We start from the raw sequence: 16,424 nt of genomic DNA, 5'->3' as shown, positions 1-16,424 counted from the left end.
GACTTGCCAATTTGTATTTCTTTAAGATATGAGAAAGTGTCAAGATCTGCATTGCAATGAATGGATGGGGGAGTTGGGGGAAACTGGAATAATTTAAGTGGTTGAGGAGGAACTGACATTAAACATGTGAATGTATTCATGCAGAGTAAACTGAAGTGTGACTGTGCAAGTGCATGGGAAGCTGGAGGGGGACACATGAAATGAGGTTCACTTGAGTGTCCCTAGGTACTTAGTAATGTGTATTTCCACCCTAAGGTTCAACAGTGAATGGAAGAGGCAACTCTACATGCTGAGAAGTACTCTGGTAATTTAAATAGTCATAGCTAAACACATTTAATATTAATACTTCTATCTGATTGTATATGTGAGTCTGGCAGGGTGGCACACAGGGAATACAGTAGTCATATAGCTCTTTTGGTTGGTGCTCTCTGCAGTCTATGGAGTGAGTACCACTGCTTTAGAAATTTTGATAGCATTTTATTTATGTGTTCATTTTATTTACATGCCACCTTCCTCCCGACTTCTCACCTCTGTTCTTCTCCATTTTTATCCTCACAACAACACCCCCTACTCCCCGGTGTGGTAGATGAGGCTGAGAGACTGACTGGCCCAGGGTCACCAAGTGAGCTTCCATGGCAGAGTGGGGATTTGAACTGGGGTTTCCCAGGTCCTAGTCTGACATTCTAGCCGCTACAGCACAGTGGCTCTACTGATGCTTCACGATTTAAAGGTGCAGTGATTAGAGCACAGCAGTCTGACCAGGGAGATCCTCTGTGCAGTCCTATACAGGGTTCCTCTAGACTCACCCCACTGAAATCAGTGGGTTGCTGTGCCAGGTTCAAATCCTCACTCTAGGTGAACTTGGGCCAGTCATACTCTCTCTCTGAATCTAGTCTACCTCACAGGATTGTTGTGAAGATAAACTGGAGGAGGGTAGTATACCACCCTGAGCTCTGCTAATCTTCAATGGCTTCCCAAGTCTGCAGACACTGCAGACTTGACCATCCGGAAAAATCAGCAGTGGCTGAACATAGCCTAACTCAAACAGGACACAGTATCCTATTCTAGGACACTAAAATACTGGACAACACTTCCAACTACTTCATCAGATTGCACAGGGAAGCCATTGAAATTCATAAGCATAAGCACAATTTCAACAAGAAAGAAGAGACTTTAAGAATGAATAGAGCATGGTTTCCAGTCCTGAAAAACACCAGGCTAACAAAATACTCTATATCCTACAATAGCCCTGCAGAGAAGATTAGCATATCAAGCACCAATCCATATGCAAAAGAACCTCCTCAGGATACAGTGAAGCCTCCCTCCATTAGCATTCCACACACCCTGGGAAACTCTTTCAGGATGACTCAGCCCAAACCCACCTTCCTGAGTAGATACAAATGACCTGCCAACATCTTCTCCACACTGTGACACTGAGAGATCTCTGTCTTTTGGTGCTACACCTCTGAAGATGCCAGTCACAGCTGCTGGCGAAACATCAGGAACTACACTGCCAAGACCACAGCTATACAGCCTGGAAAATCCACAACAACCATCGTTCTCCGGCCGTGAAAGCCTTCGACAATATATTGGACTATTAATCCTTGCTCAAAAACAGATCGGGTTGGAGCCAGCTTGTTTTCCCATTCAGTCGTACTCAGTTCTCCTCCTTACTATATGTGGGTTTTGTACATACTAGTTCCACGATCCCCAGCGTACCATTTTTGCAAAGTCAAAGGGGAGCCCTCCTGCCTTTTTCTCCAGAGAAAAGCTGGTGGATCACACCAATGAGCTCCTTTAAGTGGCTGATGCGCAGATTCTTATCTCAAACATGATATATTCTTAAAAGAGAATGAACTAAAGCTTAGGCTATTTTTAAGGCTAAGAGAACAATGCCCTTACAGGGCTGCCAGACCCAGTACTAAAGGATGCTGGAGTAGCTAGCTGGTAAGTAATAAGACTGTGCTAGCACAACAGCGGCAAAATGAAAAGCTGCTGTTTTGGCTTCAAAATCATCTTGTCCTCCAACTACCCTGCCCCAAGCTTCCCCCACCCCAGGACAAATGATTGCAACTGCAATAGTGAAAGCAGGGCCAAATCACTCCCAATGGCATGTGGAAATTCATTGCACTGATGAAAATTAAATGGCAAAAGCAGTCTTTAAACTGAAATTAAATCGCAAGGTTCTGGTAATGTAAACCCTTCCACCCAAATGGAAAGTCAAACCAAGCTTTCACTTTGTCCGTAGACAAAAATTAAGCAAAATGTACAGAAGTCTTTCAAACTACTCCCATAAACAGTTCATAAACTGGGTACCATAGTTAAGGTTGACAATTCATTTATTAAAAATGGTATAGGGTTACTTACCAGCATAGCTATTCGCTGGAAAATTTGGATAAACGTGATGCCCAGAGCAAACCATGACACCATCAAACACATCCGATTCCACTTTTCCATCTGTTTCTGTTACAACGTCCCATTGGCCAGTGATTGTAAAATCCGGGCGTTTTTTCACACGGATCACAAGGGTCTTGGAGGAAAGATTCAAGCAAATGTAAATCAGAATAATTTACAGTGGTATAAGTAAGAGTGACACCCTTTTAAGGCCACTGAAAGGTGCAACTCTTGTTTAGGATTGCCCAAACAAGCAATTGCCTAGGATGCCAGCCAGTGGGAGACACCAAACAGACTGGATGTCTTCCCTCATCCCTGCACCGGGCCACAGCATTGAGGAGGTACCCTGGCCCCAGTGGATGGCTGGCCACAGGAAGCCTGCCACCTTCCTCCATTGGGGCAGGCAGAACAGGGTGCATGAAGCAGGGGAAAAGAGGGCATACACCAGCTGCTGGGGGAGAAGAGGGGCAGTGGCATCTTCCTGCCTCCCTCTAGTGCAGGGAGGTGAGGAGGGCAGGCACTGCCTTCCTTCCTCTCCTTGTCTAGGGTGTCCAAAATCCTTGGGCTGTTGCCATAGAGTTGGATGAATTGCATGAGCCACAAGCTTTTGCAGTCTTTTCTGTTACACAAGGCTGGAGTGCCAAAATTTTAATAACGGAACATTTTTCACTGTTCTGGTGTTGTCTGGATATTGCATAAAGTTTTGTCCGCTGGAAGCACCTTGTGGCAAACATCCCCAAACTTTCACCTGTTCTCCAGGGCTCTGAACCAATCCTGGAGATTCTACCTTCCAGCTAGCCTCAGAGACTGGTCAGCCAAATTTCACAGGAAGAAAGGGGGTGAGCCAGCCTCAACGTAAGAAGGGAGAAGAGATGCTTCTTCTCTCCTATTGGGGAATTGTAGCTGTGTGTAACAGCATACGCTTAGTCAGGCTTTTTATTTGGGCTTCAAATAGGATTTTGAAGTCAAGTTTGGGTAGGAACTTGTTTTAAGTAAACAAACAAGCACCCTGGAAAGGGCCTGCCTAAGATCTATCTATTCTGGTACTGTTTTGAGGCCAGGTTCTCTTAAAGTGTGAAACAGCGGCCTAGTACTGAGAGCCAAGCTACAAGTGACGAATTACACCTGCCAGGCAAGTGTACGTGATCAAGGGAATGGCAAGTGAACAGGGAGGAATACATGTGAGTGTCTTCACTTGCCAGGCAAGTGTAATTCGTCATTTGTAGCTTGGCTCTGAGTGAAGTTGGCAGCTGTGGTAAAAGGTTCGGAGTCATAAAGGAAGCTTACATACTGAAGAACCCCATCTGAACACAAAGTATAAATTTCTCCCCTCAGTGTTTCTGTAGGCTCAGGATTCAACCAGAAAACTACCAGTGGGGAAAAAATAACCTACGGAGTGTGAGGTTGCAAGCTACATATATATTTGTTCTTAATTTTGCACAAAAAGCATTTAAGTATCTCTATACTTTATTTTCCATAAACAAATCTTTGATTAAAACAACAATCAATCATCTGTGTGCTGTCTAATTGAACTAGTTGGGACGGGGGCAGTTCTAGTAATCACCTCATGACCAACTACCTCAATTTTAGGGTTTACCAAAGCAAGCCCTTTAGGATCTACCTTTACAGCCCTCAACTTTCTCTTTGAATAAACAGGCCTCTGCTTATCCGCAACAGCAGCTGTCTCAAGGACAGCCATTTTCTCTCTTCCAAGAGGCAGCTTATGCCTTTGCCCCTCTCCTTATGAAGGATGGAAGCAATGAGTAGCACCTGGGCCCTCAAAAGGGGGATCCAGTTGTTATTCTAACTATTAATTCACATTATTTTCCATGTGTGATGGATGCAGGTGCAACTTTTACCCCCATTTGACAGTAGGGCGCAGTGCTTCCTGCATGATGGACACTATTTTGGCATCAGGTATTTGGGGGGGGGGGGGGCGTTCTGTGATACTGCATGTGCTCCCTGAGCCAGTCTCTGTATCTTTAGGCAACCATCAGGTAACTTGTCATGTTCTAATTTCCCCAACTTCACCTGTGAATTTATTGCAACAAGCTCTGCTGTGCAAATTGGGAGTTACTACTGAGTGTAAACTATGGTATTCCCCTTTGCCATGTATGGATGTGAAAGCTGGACAGTGAAGAAAGCTGACAGGAAGAAAATTGATTCATTTGAAATGTGGTGCTGGAGGAGAGTTTTGTGGATACAGTGGACAGCCAAAAAGACAAATAAGTGGGTACTAGATCAGATCAAGCCTGAATTCTCCCTAGAAGCTAAAATGACAAGACTAAGGCTATCGTACTTTGGTCACATCATGAGAAGACACAATTCTCTGGAAAGGTCAATAATGCTAGGAAAAGTGGAAGGCAGCAGGAAAAGAGGAAGACCTAAAACGAGATGGCTGAACTCAATAAAAGAAGCCGCGTCCTCCAGTTTGCAGGATCTGAGCAGGTCTGTTAATGATAGGATGTTTTGGAGGTCTTTCGTTCATAGGTCAGAGGCGACTTGACGGCACATAACACATACAAACACACTCTCAATGTGCTATTGCCATAACCTGAATTTGCTCAGGCTCTCTTTTTTTTAACTGGTTGCAATGGAAGAGGAGCCTACAGAGACGGCCCCTCCAGAGTCTCTCCAGGATGCCTTGCCTGCTTCTTTGTGGGCTTCTGGACCTCATGATGCTGGAAGCTTGCAGTCAGCAGACCCTATAAAAATTATGATTTGGCCAAAAATCCCACAGTATCCTTTGTGGAGAAAGCAGATGAAGGGGATCATTCCGGTAACTTCAGCTTTGTTACAACAGCATGTTTTGGTGAATTTGCCCCCTGGGTCTCCCTGTAACACTCCGATCCTCCTCATTAAGAGGGAAGGAAAATTTGATGAGTTAGGAAGACCCGTGAGGCTTGCTCTGCTGACACAATTTCCCTCCTTTCTTACTTGGCTCATGCAGGTTATAAAGTCTCTAAACCAAAACCTCAATTTTGCAAGCCTGCTGTCCGCTATTTGCTTTCACATGAAGGTCACTCCCTGCCAAGAGGGCATTTGCAATCTGTTATTGCTTGGCCAGAACCTAAGCCCCGTAAAGAGCTTCGTGTCTTTTTGGGGATGGCAGGAGATTGCCGACAGTGGGTTCCTAGCTTTACCTTTTATACACAGCCCCTCTGCGCTGCTATTATTGTAGTGGCTCTAAAGCTTTTGCAATGGACGTGGATCGTGGCTTCCAGGAGCTTCAAGCAGCCCTGGCAAAGGGACCGGCTCTCAGAATCCCATCTTATGACTTGCCTTTTTACCTTCTTGTTCATGAATCTGAAGGAGTTGCATGGGGTGCCCTTGCTCAGCCTTTTGGATCTAATATGTGGCCAATTGGTTATTACTCTGCTCAGCTTGATTTGGCGGCTCAGCGGTTGCCGGGGCGCATGCACACAGTGGCAGCCGCTGCCTTGTTAGTTAGGAAAGTACGAGATTTGACAATGGGGCCCCATCCATGCCAATTTTGATTCTGTTCTGCTGAACACAGTGTATCTAACAATAGCCCAGTGTCACTTTGCTCATGTCCTAACTATTCTTCCTCAGGCTTTTGCAGGTGGTTATCTGTTGAACTGCAGCAGCTCCCAGTGTTTATGACTTTGTGCTTATTCCCAGACAATGCTGTGTCTGGCTTCCTAGTAACGCAACGTGACAACACAAATATGTAAAACGTTCTCACACAAAAAGAGCGCCAACGGATTGTTTACTGTTGGGGGGGGGGAGGAGTAAACCAGAGTGGTAAAAGAGAAGTGTCTTTCACATGATGTCATTACTGTCAACTTCTACTCATGCTGCTTAGATGTCTGGCTTGCTTCTAAGTAGTCCTATGGACCTGCATATGGAAATGATCTGATTTCTGAATAAACTCCATTTGACTAAGAGCGGGACCACAAGTGACGCCTGACACAGGTTGGACACTAGTCAGCTTCCCTCAAGTTTTGATGGGAAATGTAGGCATCCTGGTCTTGCAGCTTGGCTCTCTGACTGCTGTCCAATGGACTTTTCAACTGTCACTTGTCCAACATTCCGCCAAGCTGCCTACATTTCCCATCAAAACTTGAGGGAAGCTGGCAAGTGTCCAACCTGTGTCAGGCGTCACTTGTGGTCCCGCTCTTAAGTGCTTATGTCTTACTGCAAATGGGCCAGAGATCAGTCTGCTGTATCCTGTCATCCATAGCCTGACAACTCTCTTATAGCCCAAGTCCCCCAATCTGTTGTGGCTTTTGCTTTTGCAGCAGGCAACTCAATTGATTCCTTCTCCGCAGCTAACTGCTTATGAGAAGGTTTTGCTTGCTGCTCTGGCCATTACTTTGGAATGCTGCACCACCTTAAGTCCTGCCACCCTTATTCCCCATCCAGCTCCAGGGGGAGCTCATGATTGTTTGGAACTTACAGTAGAATACTCCCACACAGACACAGGCACACAGACCTTTCTTCTACTCTATTACAAGGCCCTGAGTTTGTTCTTTTTACTGATGGTTCAGCTACCAAGCCAGACTGTGATGTAATTCTTATGGGGTATGTAGGTGTCTTGGCTATGGAGGTTTTGGAAGCTTTTTCACTTCTGACAGGGTTTAGTGCCCAAGCGGTTGAGTAGTTAGCCTTGCCCGTACCTGTTTCATCACACAGGATAAGACGGTGTAAGGAAAAGCTCCCATCAGGGTCTCGTCATTCTGGCTCAGGCTCTTAAGTTTGTGCTGGAGTTGGCTTGCTGATCAGGTACACCTGCAAGTCTTTGTCATTCTCTTGAGAACTGGCCTTGGGAAGCCTGGTGAGTCACAGCTGCGATCAGTTTCTATCAGTACTCCCATATTTTCTCATGCTTGCATTACCAGGTCCAGGTTGGGAAATTCCTGGAGATTTGAGGAGGTGGAGTCTGGAGAGGGCACGGTTTGAGGAGGAGAGGGCCCTCAATGGGGTATAATTCTATAGAGTGCTTCCTCCAAAGCAGCCATTTTCTCCAGGTAGGGTTACCAGGTCCCTTGAGTCCCCCAGCAGGAGACTGGGAGACTAGCACTTACCCTGCGGAGGCTTCAGTGTTTCTCTTTGTGCGTGTATGCAGCCTGCACATACGCTCCCGGCATGCATGATGATGTCACTTCTGGGAAGTGAAGTCATCACATGGATCAAAGGGCGGCCCTGGGAGCACTCCTGCATTCGCCAAAGGGTTGAATGGGCCAGATTCGGCCCGAAACAGGCCTGTTGCAGGGTGCGGGAGTGTGCTGCGGCAGGGTGCAGAGGTGCACCGTGCCATCCAGGGGGGGTGCCATGCCACCAGGGGATGCCATGCTGCCATGGGGGGGCCACACCTCCTGCTGGCCAGTTAAGTGGCAGCAGGGGGGAGGAGGGGGGAGCAGGAGATCCCTCGCTCCAGGTGGGGGAATGGCAAGCCTATCTCCAGGGGAACTGATCTTTGTCACCTGGGGATCAGTTGTAATTCTGGGAGATCCCCAGCCACCATCTGGAGGCTGGCAACCCTAGCCCTGATTGGCTTATGGCTCTGGGGCTGGTGCAGGGAGGCCTGAAAATGGCCATTTGTCTCTGCTGTGGAACCTCTCTGTTAGTATCTGTCTACCAGCATGTGTGAGAGAGGCACTTGCTTCCATGCTGCACCATCAAGATGCCTACAGCCGCCTTTGGGTAAGAACTGCCAGCCAGAAGCTAAGCCAGAGGTTACAAGATAGCCAGCTTGAAGTATTTTAGCCAGTTAGTTTATATTTAGAGATGGCCAGCCTTATTTGTTTTGTGCTTTGAAGAGTTTTGTGCCTTTGAAGAGTGGTTCCTGCTTAGCATATGCTCCTTATTTATTTAATAAATAAATTTATTTTAATAAACCATAAATATATTTTACCTGTCTGTGTCCAGAGTTACTTGCTGAATGTGTGCACACCTTCAGAGAGAACCCAGAGGCTGAAAAAGTCTCAAATAAACAGGACCAGAACCCTCGGGAAGCTCCTAGGGGTCTTGGAGTGGCTGTGGCTCAGCACCCAAGAATGGGAGCAGGGGACTCTGGGTCTTGATGGGCAGTTACTATTTGTACTGATTCTCACTTTGCTTTTGGGGTCTGTCATTCCACCGGGTTCCTTTGGAAGTTATGTAGTTGTTTGACTGCCTCAGGTCCCCCAGTGGCAAACGATCCTTTGCTAGCCTTTTTGTTTTGCATTCTCGCCTTGCCATTGTGCATAGTGCTGCCCATCAGTCATTCAAGGATTTTGTGGGTTTGGGTGATGCGCATCATCCTGTATGGACCTCTCTTGCCACATTTGTTGGTGTCCCAAGCTTTTCCTGATTTGCCTATGTGTGATGATCCTTATGCTTTTTTGGATGGCCTTCAGCCGTGTGCACCTGGGTGGGAACGGAATCACTGGCCCCGTGCCAGTGCTTGGTTAACAGATTTTCCAGAGGTTCCAGTGGGAGTGATCCCCTGTCAGGCCTCCTTGTACTTGCTACCGGACAGGTGGGCTGTCTGCCCCCAGTCCTTTCTGTCTTCTCGTGCACAAGCTATGCATCAGACATCACATATGAGCAAAGCGGGTGGGGTGGCAGCCCAGATTTTAACATCTTGATAAGCGCCTGGAATCCATATGATGGCACAGAGGACATGCCAGTGTGACACAGGGGAAGTTGAAACCATAGAGCACATGTTTTTAGATGCCCCTGTTTGCTCATGTCAAGTCTATATCACCGCTACAAAGGCATGGCCAGGCCGGTTAGAATCAAATCGTATCAATTACTTGTTATCTAATGAATCTCAGACTATTACCGTTAACGTAGCCAAATTCTGTGCCACTTGTTACATAATACAAAAAGATCTGTAAATTTCTTCATGTTTACTAATGGATGAGGCCTGGCTGCAAGTCTCGTCAGGGTATTTTAACACATCTTCATGTACGTACGTACCCTTTTATCTGTATATAGTTCACCATATAATTTTAATCTATTTGTATCCATTTTTATCTATCTATTTTATTAACATTACTCTCTGTCGACTTTTAGATGTATGTTATATTGGCACAGTGCTGTAATAATAAAGTTATGGTGGTGGTTGTTATGATGGCAAAGCGAGTAGTGCAGAATGGTGTAACGTCACCTCTATGCCCTAGCAGTACACATCCTCGTTGGGAAGGGCCATTCACAGGTTTTTTAAAACTAATACTGCTATTTGGGTTTTAGAAAGAGATCACTGGACCCACACTACTCGTGCTCAAAAGGTTATAGGACCATCTCCTGAAAGTGGTCAACCTGTTTCATAGAGTGGAAATACACGTTAAGAATTACCTGGGGGCGCTCAAGTGCAGGATTTTATGTGCAATCTTCAATTCACGTGCAAGCTGTTCTTGCCTGGCGCATGTGCATGCCACCTTCACGGGAGCTCCCTTTGCGTGATTGCATCTGCAAGTGCATCTGGAGGGCAGAGCACTGATTCAGCTCTGTTTTCCCTGAGAGGACAAGTACTGTGGGCTCCTGCGACTTGCCCATTTACATTTCTTTAAGATGTGAGAAACTCAAGATCTGCATTTCAATGAATGGATGTAGGAGGTGGGGGAAATTGGGTTAACTTTTAGCAGTTGAGGAGGAACTGATATCGAACATGTGAATGTATTCACATGGAGCAAACTGAAATGCGACTGTGCGAGTGAGTGCATGGAAAGTTGGAGGGGGAACTCATGAAAACAAGTTCATTTGAGCATCACTAGGTACTTAGTAACGTGTATTTCCACCCATAGACACAAGTCTGGTTAAAGGTACTTGAAGCCTTAACTCAACCTGATCCTGAGGGAAGCCCAGCCATAAAAAACAGATCACGTTTTTGGGGAAGAGGAAGCGCAAGGACTGGCCACACCTGAATCCCCCTCAGACTACATAGGCTCTGTCCAGATTGGTTCCTGAGGAGATAGAAGGAGAAGGCCAACAGCCAGCATCTGAGGAAATTCCACAGCCATCCAATGACCCCCAGTGGCAAGTTACAAGAAGGACACCTACAAACTGACTAAAATTGCAAATATCTGAAGAAAATCTGGAAAAACTGCTCTTGCAACAGCCAGATGTACATATTTATAGGCAAGGATTAATTTGCTCACAAATTAATCCTTGCCTATTTTCACTATTACCAGCTTCTTGGATGTTTGGCTGCTTATCGGACCACTGATAGTAAATTAATTGTGCTCTGTATTTAGGCTCATAGACCTGACTATAATGGTAAAGAGTCCAGTAGCACCTTTAAGACTATCCAACTTTATTGTGGCATAAGCTTTCGAGAGCCACAGCTCTCTTCGTCAGATGTATCTGATGAAAGGTGCTACTGGACTCTTTACCATTTTGCTACTACAGACTAACACGGCTAACTCCTCTGGATCGCTGACTACAATGGTCAGTGGTGTAGCTCCCCACTAGAGTTCTCCGAAATCTATTGTTTTCCTCTGTCCCCAGTATCTAGAAGAGCTGATGTTTTAAAAATAGGAGCCAATCTGATTTGCCCTTCATGCTCTCCTCATGCTGAAAATTGCACATGGGCACAAGCAGAAGGGACAGGACAGTCCCAATAGTGGCAACAGAACACTTTCAATCCTTGTCCGAGCATTTCAGTCCTTGTCATAGGACCTGATGAGGAATGGGTAAGAGTGGGTCCACCCTGTAAGCATACTTTTTATACACACGGACTCACCAGGTTTTTATTGGATTCAACAGAGGTCTACATCACTTTCAAGCAAAGAAATAACCGACCTCTGTTTTTGGTTATTAAGGTACAACATACACAGGCGGGCCTGATCTTTGTGGCACCTGGTATTGCTAACACCTGCATACACAGCTTGTAAGACCCTTTCCAAGAGGTCCAGCTTAATCTTGTCAATTTATCTTGAGCCATACAGGTTCAAGATGTTTCCCAAGATGTTAATTGTGGGTTTTGTAACCCTGATAACAAGAGTAGCAGGAGGAAATTTACATACAAATGCCTATTTGGTTTTAAGCCACGCTGTTGGATTGTCACTAAATGCTCTAATTCCTTATTGGGTATGCATTGCAGTACCCACGTCAATGGAAACAGGCCTTGTTCTTTTCCCTTATCCCCTCACTGCTTAAAACATCACTCTGAATTCATATCTCCCTGGGACAACATGGGAAAATAACAACAACAGCAACGTTCAATATATATACCGCACTTCAGGACAACTTAATGCCTCACTCAGAGCAGTTTACAAAGTATGTTATTATCCCCACAACAATCACCCTATGAGGTGGGTGGGGCTGAGAGAGCTCTGAGAGAGCTGTGACTGACCCAAGGAACACCCAGCTGGCTTCAAGCGGAGGAGTGGGGAATCAAATCCGGTTCTCCAGATTACAGTCCTGCCGCTCTTAACCGCTACACCAAAATGTTACATAGCCTATCACAGATTATTCTGGTTACTTCTGGGTTGAAAATCAAACAGGGACATGGCATTGGGTTTGTAATGGAAATGGTCCAGAGGAAGGATACAGTGTTTGCCAATAAGGGATAAGAAAAGGAAAAACCTGGATGGTTATAAATGACACCCTTTTGAATGGATGAACTGAGAAGACTATGCTTATTCATTCCAGGACCTCACAGATGATTCACATAAGAGTGAGCCTCATTCCATTGAAGGCACTACCCTTTTCTTGTCTTGGTCTCCTCGAAATTTTACTTTTTGTTTTCTGGGTGGTACAGACAATATACAGTCTTTGACTCTACCTGGGCTGCCCAGCCATGCCCTGTTCCTATGATGGCTTTAACAGGTCACTATTGGATATGTGGAAATCAGGTATACAAAATCTTCCCCCAAGATATAAAGTGTTCCAGTTATTTGTCTCAGCCTTACCCTCCTAGTAGGGTATTGACAAAATTGCCAGAAGGACGCATTAGGAACCATAGGGATGTCTGTAAGGATGCAAGCATCCCAGTTTTAACATAGAAAGAGATGTATGGGTGGACACTGGCCTGTGGGATATTTCTCCCATGTGCCAGCACAACTAAGGTGCTAGGAACAGCAATCTTGAGGCCATGCTTGAAATTGTCACAAATGAAACTGCCAAACAGAGCAATCTAAAATCAGAAAAATAATACTTCAAAACAGATTTGCTGTGATTTTTTCCTAGCTTCAAAAGGGTGTGTGTATGTCTGTGCTCCAGTAAGCTCAAAATGTTGTGTTTATATCTCAAATTATAATCAATCTGTTTTCAATTAGACCAAACACATAATGAAGGTTGTCTTTGTTGAAAATCGAGAAAAACTCACTTGGAATGAATGGATCTGGGATTGGTTACTTAAGGGTTTTTTTCTAGGGAAAGAGGTGGGGGAACTCTATTTTTTATCTTATTCAAGACATTAATTATGGCCCCTGAGAAAGCTTAGAACAAGCGAAACAATTCCTGCTGGCATTTTGTTGGGCTAATTAAACGTCTTGGATAAGATATAAAGTAGGATATTTTCCACACCAACCTTATACAGCATTGTTGAATTGAGGATTACATTCTTTGAGGCTTGGAAAACATATCACTTTTGTTACTGTGAACACCACGGACCTTGGAAAGGGACTTGCATTCTGTAGAGACTCACACAGCCTTTTCCTCCTGGGCGTGTTATGATTATATGATACTGGTTATGTGTTATTCTTTACTAGGGATGTGCGTTTCGGCATTCAGAATGCCGAAAGAATGCCGAAACAAAAGTGTTTCGGCTTCTTTCGGGGAATGCCGAAACGTTTCGGGGAATGCCGAAACGTTTCGGGTAGCCGAAAGAAAAAAGCCGAAACGTTTCGGGATTCTTTCGGCTTTCTTTCGGCTTTTCTATGGGAAAATGCCTCCGTCTTCCAGGACGCCTGGAGGAGGCATTTTCCCACCGAATAAGCCCAAAATTGGTGGGGACCTTCCTCTAACCCTTTTCTAACAACCACCCAAGTTTCAGACCGATTGGACTTTGGGGGGCCATGTTATGGCCCCCCAAACCAGGTCCCCCCATCCTCCCATAAGAAAGCGAAGGAGCAGCATATTGTTAGCATGCTGCTGCTGATCTTTCTTCATTATTTCCTATGGGGAAAAAATGAAGAGGCAGGCTTCCTTTGCCAGGGGTGGCATTTTGCATGCAAAATGCCCCCCAGCCCTCAGGGGCCCTTCTCCCACCCCTCCTCCCACCCCCCACCAAGGCTCAGCCTGCTCCCACTTGGGGGGGCCATTTCATGGCCTCCCCAAGTAGGTGCTCTAATCTCTACCACTGACAGCTGGGGGAGGCTTGTGTTGCCAGGGGTGGCATTTTGCATGCAAAATGCCCCCCAACCCTCTGGGGCCCTTCTCCCACCCCTCCTCCCACCCCCCACCAAGGCTCAGCCTGCTCCCACTTGGGGGGGGCATTTCATGGCCTCCCCAAGTAGGTGCTCTGCTCTCATCTCTACCACTGACAGCTGGGGGAGGCTTGTGTTGCCAGGGGTGGCATTTTGCATGCAAAATGCCCCCCAGCCCTCTGGGGCCCTTCTCCCACCCTTCCTCCCACCCCCCACCAAGGCTCAGACTGCTCCCACTTGGGGGGGGGGGGCATTTCATGGCATCCCCAAGTAGGTCCTCTCAGCCCCTAAAGTCCACCCCTTACAGCCCCACACAAACCCAATTCCCCCCCAGCTGCCACACACAGACCCAAATCCCCACATTAGCCCCTCACAGACCCAAATCCACCCCCACCTGCCCCACACCCATAACCCCAGGAACAGGCTGGCAAAGGCCAGCCCTCTCCCTTTGTTCCCTATGCTGGGAACTTCTAAACTCTCTTTCCCTAGGCAATTCTGCACAGCCCAGGGGTGCCACAATGGTGGGCACACTTCTGAGTGCCAGCTGGTCCCTGTGAAAGAGCACCTGAACCACAGACACCCTCCCTCAAATTCCCCCACCACCTACAGAGATGGCTGGCCAGCCAGCCCCATTGTTCCCTATGATGGGAACCAACTGCACAACAAAGAATAAAACAAGAACAACACAAAATAAAGTTTTAATTTTTTTTTCTCCCTTCCAAAGTACAAGTAGGCAAAGCATTATGACACATTACACCAGCAGTCCCCCACACAGAAAAATAACACAACTCACTTAACATCAGAGAATCACAAAGCATGATACCTGTCAAAAACACTTTATTTCTTGAACAGCTTTAGGTTACACAGCAGGGGGGAACACCAAAGGGCATGGCAGCACTATCTTACACAAAAATAACACAACTCACTTAACATCAGAGAATCACAAAGCATGATTCCTGTCAAAAACATTTTATTTCTTGAACAGCTTTAGGTTACACAGCAGGGGGGAACACCAAAGGGCATGGCAGCACTATCTTACACAAAAATAACACAACTCACTTAACATCAGAGAATCACAAAAACACAATTCCTGTCAAAAACACTTTATTTCTTGAACAGCTTTAGGTTACACAGCAGGGGGGAACACCAAAGGGCATGGCAGCACTATCTTACACAAAAATAACACAACTCACTTAACATCAGAGAATCACAAAAGCACAATTCCTGTCAAAAACACTTTATTTCTTGAACAGCTTTAGGCTACACAGCAGGGGGGGGACACCAAAGGGCATGGAAGCAGTATCTTACACAAAAATAACACAACTCACTTCACATTAAAGAATCACCCCAAAAAATAGCTGTCAAAAGCACTTTATTTCTGTAACTGCTTTAGGTTACACAGTAGGAAGGCACCGCAGAGCAGGAAAGCAGTGTACTACGCAAAAATAACACAACTCACTTCACATCAGAGAATCACACAAACACAATTGCTGTCAAAAACGGTGAAGTGGGTTGTATTATTTTTTGTAGTACATTGCTATCATGCCCTGTTGTGCCCTCCTACTGTGTAACCTAAAGCTGTTCAAGAAATAAAGTGTTTTTGCCAGGAATTGTGTTTTTGTGATTCTCTGATGTTAAGTGAGTTGTGTTATTTTTGTGTAAGATAGTGCTGCCATGCCCTTTGGTGTTCCCCCCTGCTGTGTAACCTAAAGCTGTTCAAGAAATAAAGTGTTTTTGACAGGAATCATGCTTTGTGATTCTCTGATGTTAAGTGAGTTTTGTTTTAATTTTTCTGTGTGGGGGACTGCTGGTGTAATGTGTCATAATGCTTTGCCTACTTGTACTTTGGAAGGGAGAAAATAATTTTTTTAAAACTTTATTTTGTGTTGTTCTTGTTTTATTCTTTGTTGTGCAGTTGGTTCCCATCATAGGGAACAATGGGGCTGGCTGGCCAGCCATCTCTGTAGGTGGTGGGGGAATTTGAGGGAGGGTGTCTGTGGTTCAGGTGCTCTTTCACAGGGACCAGCTGCCACTCAGAAGTGTGCCCACCATTGTGGCACCCCTGGGCTGTGCAGAATTGCCCAGGGAAAGAGAGTTTAGAAGTTCCCAGCATAGGGAACAAAGGGAGAGGGCTGGCCTTTGCCAGCCTGTTCCTGGGGTTATGGGTGTAGGGCAGGTGGGGGTGGATTTGGGTCTGTGAGGGGCTAATGTGGGGATTTGGGTCTGTGTGTGGCAGCTGGGGGGGAATTGGGTTTGTGTGGGGCTGTAAGGGGTGGACTTTAGGGGCTGAGAGGACCTACTTGGGGATGCCATGAAATGGCCCCCCCAAGTGGGAGCAGTCTGAGCCTTGGTGGGGGGTGGGAGGAAGGGTGGGAGAAGGGCCCCAGAGGGCTGGGGGGCATTTTGCATGCAAAATGCCACCCCTGGCAACACAAGCCTCCCCCAGCTGTCAGTGGTAGAGATGAGAGCAGAGCACCTACTTGGGGAGGCCATGAAATGCCCCCCCAAGTGGGAGCAGGCTGAGCCTTGGTGGGGGGTGGGAGGAGGGGTGGGAGAAGGGCCCCAGAGGGTTGGGGGGCATTTTGCATGCAAAATGCCACCCCTGGCAACACAAGCCTCCCCCAGCTGTCAGTGGTAGAGATTAGAGCACCTACTTGGGGAGGCCATGAAATGGCCCCCCCAAGTGGGAGCAGGCTGAGCCTTGGTGGG

The 16,424-nt window shown here is 46.3% G+C and overlaps 1 protein-coding gene across 1 annotated transcript in view; it reads right to left on the bottom strand.

The window, feature by feature from the left end:
• Nucleotides 1-16,424, bottom strand: part of LOC129331092 (flavin-containing monooxygenase 3-like) — a 45,960-nt gene that overhangs the window by 17,204 nt on the left and 12,332 nt on the right. The window contains exon 4 of the mRNA XM_054981434.1: nucleotides 2,368-2,530. Coding sequence (XP_054837409.1) covers nucleotides 2,368-2,530 — 163 coding nt within the window. The remainder of the gene's footprint in view (nucleotides 1-2,367; nucleotides 2,531-16,424) is intronic.

This window comes from Eublepharis macularius, chromosome 5 (assembly GCF_028583425.1).
Source record: "Eublepharis macularius isolate TG4126 chromosome 5, MPM_Emac_v1.0, whole genome shotgun sequence".
Lineage (NCBI taxonomy): Eukaryota > Metazoa > Chordata > Lepidosauria > Squamata > Eublepharidae > Eublepharis > Eublepharis macularius.
This window is presented reverse-complemented; position numbering and strand designations above follow the sequence as displayed.